Here is a 6422-nt window from a genome sequence, read left to right on the forward strand (position 1 = left end):
CACAAGACATGGAGATGCGTTCATTGCAAGAGGCATGACCCGACTCCGCTATGAGCCAAAATTATTTTTAAAATTTCTATTGTAATAATATCCCCAATACATAAAAGAATATACCCCATGTATTCCCATGGAGTAGGCAAAACTATAAGCCGAACCACATAACCTATGCCTTGAGCAGTTGTATGTACAATAAATTGTAATGCAGGTGCAATAGCTCGGCGATGGCCCCGATGAGATCAGGGTGGCTCGATAGAAATCAGGCGCATATGACCCCAGGTTGGGTCGGGATCATCGGATGCTCCAACGCCTGTGCCTGCAAACTCACCTGGATCCCTCAATCAAGTCCGGTGTTATGCCCTTAAGCTAGACCTAGCTCCTTAGTTGATCTGGTGCCTACACCTAGAAGGAATCCCAAACCAGACTAGCGATCTAGCCTAGATTCACCGAGGGTAGACTGACACTTATGAGGGGCAGAAGGTGATGAAGCCGTTATATGGTAAGTTGAAAGACGCCCTTGCCGCACGAGGCGTGGGTCGCCCAGTTGCGATTTGGTGCTTATGACCTGAAACCAACTCAGGATCATCGAATGCTCCGACACTTGTGCTCGCAGACTCACCTAAATCCCTCGATTGAGTTCGGTGCTATGCCCCTGAGCTAGACCTGACTCCTCGGTTAATCTAGTGCCTAGGTCTCTCGGTAAGCTCGGACACCTAGAAGGAATCTCAGATTGAATCATTGATCAAAGCCAGATCCCCTAGGACAAATCGGACCTCAAAGTGGTGCGTCACTATATGGTAAGTCGAAAGACGCCCTCATGCGAGGTTTATGTTGCTTAGTTGCGATCTAGTGCTTATGACCTAAAACCAACTCGGGATCATCGGATGCTCCGATGATTGTGCCTGTAGACTCACCTAGATCCCTCGATTGAGTCCGATGCTATGCCCTTGAGCTAGACCCGACTCCTCAATTGATCTAGCGCCTAGGTCTCCCGGCGAGCTCAGACACCTAGAAGGAATCTCATATTGAATCATTAGTCAAAGCCAGATCCCTTAGGATAGACCGGACCTTAAAGTGATGGGCGAAGAAAGTAGGAGACAAGATGCAACCCTCGAAGACCCGACTACCAGGACTCAATTTAACACCTATGATAATAGGTCAACTTAGGATCATTAGATGCTCCGACGCCTATGCCTGCAAACTCACCTAGATTACTCGATTGAGTCTGGTTCTATGCTCCTAAGCTAGACCTGACTCCTCGGTCGATCTGGCGCTTAGGTCTCCCGACAAAACTCAAACGCTCGGGATGAATCCCATGTTGGATCCTTAGCCCAATCCAGCTTCCCTATGGCAAACGAAGGCCCCTCTCGAAAATGTTTGTGAAAGCCTGACAATCCCCAATCTTGACAAAAGCCGAGAGCTCGATGAATGTTGCATGAGTCTCTTAATCAAGTCAGGGGCGCGAAACCTATCCCGAATTTCCTAGGGTCGAAGAGCCTTGAAGAAAAAATAAAAACTAAACTGCTGAGGCTAATAGCCTAAAGCTTCAAGAGGCATGAATGCAAGTCGCATAACCAACAAGCAAAAGATAGAAGTACAATCAAATTATGTAGTGATGTAAATAAGGTAATTACATGAGGCACGTTGAAACGACTGCCATGAAACTACATTCATCCAAAATTGACAAAATAAAACGCAACAATCAAATAAATGTGTCAAAAATTCTAAGAAGAATGCTTTGAGATGAAACTAGCAAAATGATCGTTCCATACAGCTAGTTAAAAAATAATAAAAATTATAAAGTCTACACTAATCTTTGGCGGAAAGACGATCCACGCGACCTGAACCCTCTCCAAGAAGAAGATTATGAGGAGCATCAGCGACAAGGTCCATCTCTAAGCCCCTCTTAATCATCTGAGTGGTGCTAGAAGTGCTGACACCTACTTCACCCTCCTCGAGCTCAAGAGCGTAAGGGCTCCAAGGACACTACAGGTTGCTGAGGTCATCCTCTAGAGCCTGCCTTATGCATTCCTCGGGCACATGATCGTTCAATTCATACTTTCTCCAGTTTGGAGGGGTCTCGACAGACATAGCATTGTCAAAAGTTACATCCGAGAAAGAGCCTGAGGAAGGAAAATTCTTGAGGAGATGAAGGTCATTCGGAAGGGGCTTTCAGAAGCGTTCTTGGGTAAGAACCATTTTTGATTATTAGTGCCCTATGCTTAGAAAATACTCTTCATTTTGTATTTAACAAGAACGAAACAAAGAGTGGAGGACAATTGTTTTGCCCCAATAATCGGGAGGGAGAAGTCTAAGCATTGCGGGGAAGGAACCCTTCGAAAGTTGCTGGGGAAGGACCTTTGGAAGCTATAGGCGAAGGACCTTCAGAAGCTGCTGGGGAAGACCTTCGGAAGCTGCAGGGGAAGGACCTTCGGAAGCTGCAGGGGAAGACCTTCGGAAGCTTCTGGGCAAGGACCTTCGGAAGCTGCTGGGGAAGACTTTCGGAAGCTATTGGGGAAGGACCTTCAGAAGCTGCTGGGGAAGATCTTCGGAAGGTTTTGGAAGCGGCTGGGGAAGGTTCATTCGGGAGGAACCCTTCGGAAGCCTTCTTCAGAAGGGCCACATGTGCTCCCTGCTCGATCTCTATAAAAGGCCAGGTTTAATCCTCAAAAAGGGATTCGGACATCGGTATTTCTCTCTCACTTTCCCTTCGAAATTTAGTCTTCTTTTCCATTCCTCGCGATTATTTTCCTTCTGTTACTGACTTAAGCATCGGAGGGTCTTCGCGGGAGGAAAATCCCACGAGCCTTCTAATCCTTGTTTGTCCACTTCAGTTCCTTCGGAAGCCTCATTTTGAAGGGAGTCTACGAAAGCAATCTTCGGAAGTAGGCTTCGGAAGCAGTATTAAGGATCCCTTCGGAAGCTTATTGTGAGTCATCCTTCGGAAGCCTATCGCGAGCCACCCTTCGGAAACCTATTGCGAGTCACCCTTCGGAAGCCTATCGCGAGCCACCCTTCGGAAGCCTATCGCGAGTCACCCTTCGGAAGGAACCCTTTGGAAGCGTCATTCGGAAGGAACCCTTTGGAAGCATCATTCGGAAAGAACCTTTTGGAAGCCCCCCTTAGTTTCGCAGCCAAATCTTCAATCGAGTCCCGAGACCAACGGCATCCACATTCATCCCACTCCTAAAAATTCTAATTGTTGTATTTTGGCAACAACAATACCCAAAAATGTTTTATATTCATTCATTTTATATATCGGTACCCAAAAATGTTTTATGTACCGACATCATATATCGGTATAATTGTATCAGTTTTAATTTAATGTAAACCGATACATAGTAACTGATATACATCCTATATCGGTATAATTGTATCAGTTTTAATTTAATGTAAACCGATACATAGTAATCAATATACTTCCTATTACAACTACTATATCGATATAATTGTATCGGTTGTAATTTTACTTAAACCGATATATAATAACCGACATATCTTTACACGACCGATATTATGAAACCGATATAACCTTATATAACTGATAACTTTTTTACTTACATCCAATCGATGTTTTTTTATAATTTACTAGAATGACAGCTCATAGACCTATATTTGTACCTGTGATGTATGGAGGTCGGTGGGATGTTGATAGAGGTGAATATAAGTACGTGATAGATAAATGTTGTTGTGTAATACGTGTGCATCTAGCCTTCACATTCGACCAATTGGTAAGTTCTGTATATAGAAGGTTCAATTTTAGTCTTGCTGAGAAGTCGGTTGTGATGAAGTACAAGTTTAGGACTCTAGATATATCGACACCACCAATGGAGATTCAAAGTGATATGGATGTTGAGTGCTTTATAGTGGAATGCTCTCGGATAGAATCTAGAAGCTCATTATGTGTTGATTTTGTGGGCAAATTAAAATTGAGTACACAGCCGAATGAAGAGGTTGTAGAGAATCAATGATGCAGTAATTTGCCGGTGATACGGTTGGGCAGCGATAGTCCAATATGGTTGAACAATGAGGCCACAAGGAACATGAATATGGATGGTTTGCACGACGATGTTAATTGTGATGATCCTGTGGATGGGAATGGGTTTGAAGAAGTCAATTGTGATGATGCTGGACGTGGTGCTGAAGATGTTTTTAATTGTGATGATGCAAGAGCAAGGTCTGAAGAAGTACAAGCTTTTCATGGGATTGATGTTGAAAAATTGGTCCATATCAATGTACAAGTTGGTGATGGCGTTGAGCAGCCTACTTTTCTCCCATCTTCGAGATTATCAAGGGTTAGTTTGGGAACATCATTCGAGGTGTCAAAAGTTGAGTTAAACCAAATTTTTGCTTCAAAATCTGAATTGCATCAAAGGATGAGTTTGTTGGTATTGAGAAAGAATTATGAATACAAGGTGGTAAAGTCAACTACGAAGGTATTGTACATGAAGTGTAAGCACGATCAGTGTCAATGGCGGTTGAGGGCAACAACGCTTGGCACTTCTTTTGGTTGGGTAGTTAGAAAATATGTAAATACTCATTCATGTTCATCTTCAATAATGCGGCCTGGTCATTGCTAAGCCAAGAGCAGAGTAATTGGTTCTCATGTAAAACCTTATTACGAGGATGTGAAGTGTATTCATAAGCCTAAGAATATTATCAACGATGTTTGCAAGGAATTTGGGGTCAACATAAGTTATTTAAAGGCATGACGATCGTGGGGAAAAGGCTTTGGACATGATCCGGGGGGGTGCGGAGGAATCATTCCAGTTGTTGTCATCTTATCTGTACATGTTGAAGTTGAAAAACCCTAGGACGATTGCTAAAATCGAGAGTGACAGTGAGAGCAGATTCAAGTACCTATTTATAACAATTGGTGCATGCCTTGCCGGATTTCGTAGCCAAATGCGGCCCGTAATTGCAGTTGACGCTTGCTTTCTCAAGGGTAAATATCTTAGTAGTTTGTTTGTTGCCACATGCAAAGATAGTAACAACAATGTATATCCTATAGCATGGGGAGTTGGAGATTCCGAGAATGATGCCTCATTAGAATGGTTTTTCACTAAATTGTGATCAGCAATTGGCCATGAGATACCTGATTTGGTATTTGTGTTTGACAGGCATAAAAGCATCAGTAAGGCTGTACGGACAGTTTTTCCTAATGCACTACATGTATATTATATATATCACATTGGCCAGAACGTTAAGGCTAAATTCAAGCATGAAAATGTGCATGCTTTGTTCTACAAGGCAGCGAAGGCTTATTGAGAATCAGAATTCCATGAATTGTTTAACGAGCTCGAGCGATATGATCCAGCCGTTGGGGCCTATCTTAGAGAGGCCGGCTTTAGTCGTTGGGCATATGCCTATTCGGATGGGAAGTGGTTTGATATAATGACGACAAACATTGCAGAATGCCTCAATGCAGCTTTGGAGGATGCACGTAAATTGCCTATTCAATGTTTGATGGAGTATATTAGGAATATGCTGCAACAATGGTTTTATGAGAGACGGGGTCACGCTAGTAAGATGGGTAGACATCTTACCTCTTGGGCTGAAGGAGAAATAGCTAAAAGATTTACATTATCCCAATATTGGCAGTCAGAATCAATTGATATGTATAGATTTAATGTCAAAGATGGTAACTCCGGTGGCATAGTAGACTTGAAGGCGAAAACTTGCACATGTCGAGTGTTTGATTCTGACAAATTTCCATGTGGACATGCCCTGGATGCTGCACGTTCACAAAATATTGACCCATACACTTTGTCGTCTGCATACTACCAAACAGAGGCTCTGTTGTGTGTCTATGTCGATCTGATTATGTCGGTGGGCAGTCAGGCCGATTGGATCGTACCGGATGAAAGTGCATATGTAACACCCCAAATTTCTTGAGCGTGTTATAACTTAGGATTTTGGGAATATAAAAAGTTTTCATATCACAATAGTTGACATACATCACACAATATCCCAAAAACCCTAATTTTTACCTTCTCAGCTTAACAAACCCAATAATTGAATAGCTAAGATAGATGTTAAAATTTCAAATGCGGAAGCTAGATTGAACCTGATATGGTTCACAACCATAATACTTTATTTATCATAAAATTGTTCAAGACGTCTACAAAATATATTACATGGACACCATCAAGTGATAACTGAACATCTTAAACATATCCACAATTACATAGGTTAACACATAAACAAAAATATGCTAATCATGCTATAAACAGTAATTTAAGTTAATTCTTCAGCTACCTCATTTCCCTTAGAGCCGTTCGTTGAACCTGGAATGTTTGAATATTCCAGGGACATAGTCCAATTGGAAGATGAATCTTCTAGTGAGAAACTACAAAAACAGTTTATATCAATGTATGATCAGGTATAAAATGTATGAGAAAAATAACGAGAACTACTCCGAAGTG

At 42.2% G+C, this 6422-nt stretch overlaps 1 protein-coding gene across 1 annotated transcript; it reads left to right on the forward strand.

Moving 5' to 3' along the window:
* Positions 1 to 5391: 5391 nt before the first annotated feature.
* LOC127804504 (uncharacterized) lies at positions 5392 to 5892 on the forward strand. The gene has a single exon (XM_052341375.1). It carries the CDS (start codon positions 5392 to 5394, stop codon positions 5890 to 5892), a length of 501 nt encoding a protein of 166 aa, XP_052197335.1.
* Positions 5893 to 6422: the final 530 nt, after the last annotated feature.

The sequence above is a fragment of the Diospyros lotus genome, chromosome 6 (assembly GCF_014633365.1).
Source record: "Diospyros lotus cultivar Yz01 chromosome 6, ASM1463336v1, whole genome shotgun sequence".
In the NCBI taxonomy this organism is placed as follows: Eukaryota; Viridiplantae; Streptophyta; class Magnoliopsida; order Ericales; family Ebenaceae; genus Diospyros; species Diospyros lotus.

What these genes read in the sequence shown, in the direction of transcription:
- LOC127804504 (XM_052341375.1), top strand. Translation starts at nt 5,392, where the DNA reads ATGACGACAAACATTGCAGAATGCCTCAATGCAGCTTTGGAGGATGCA.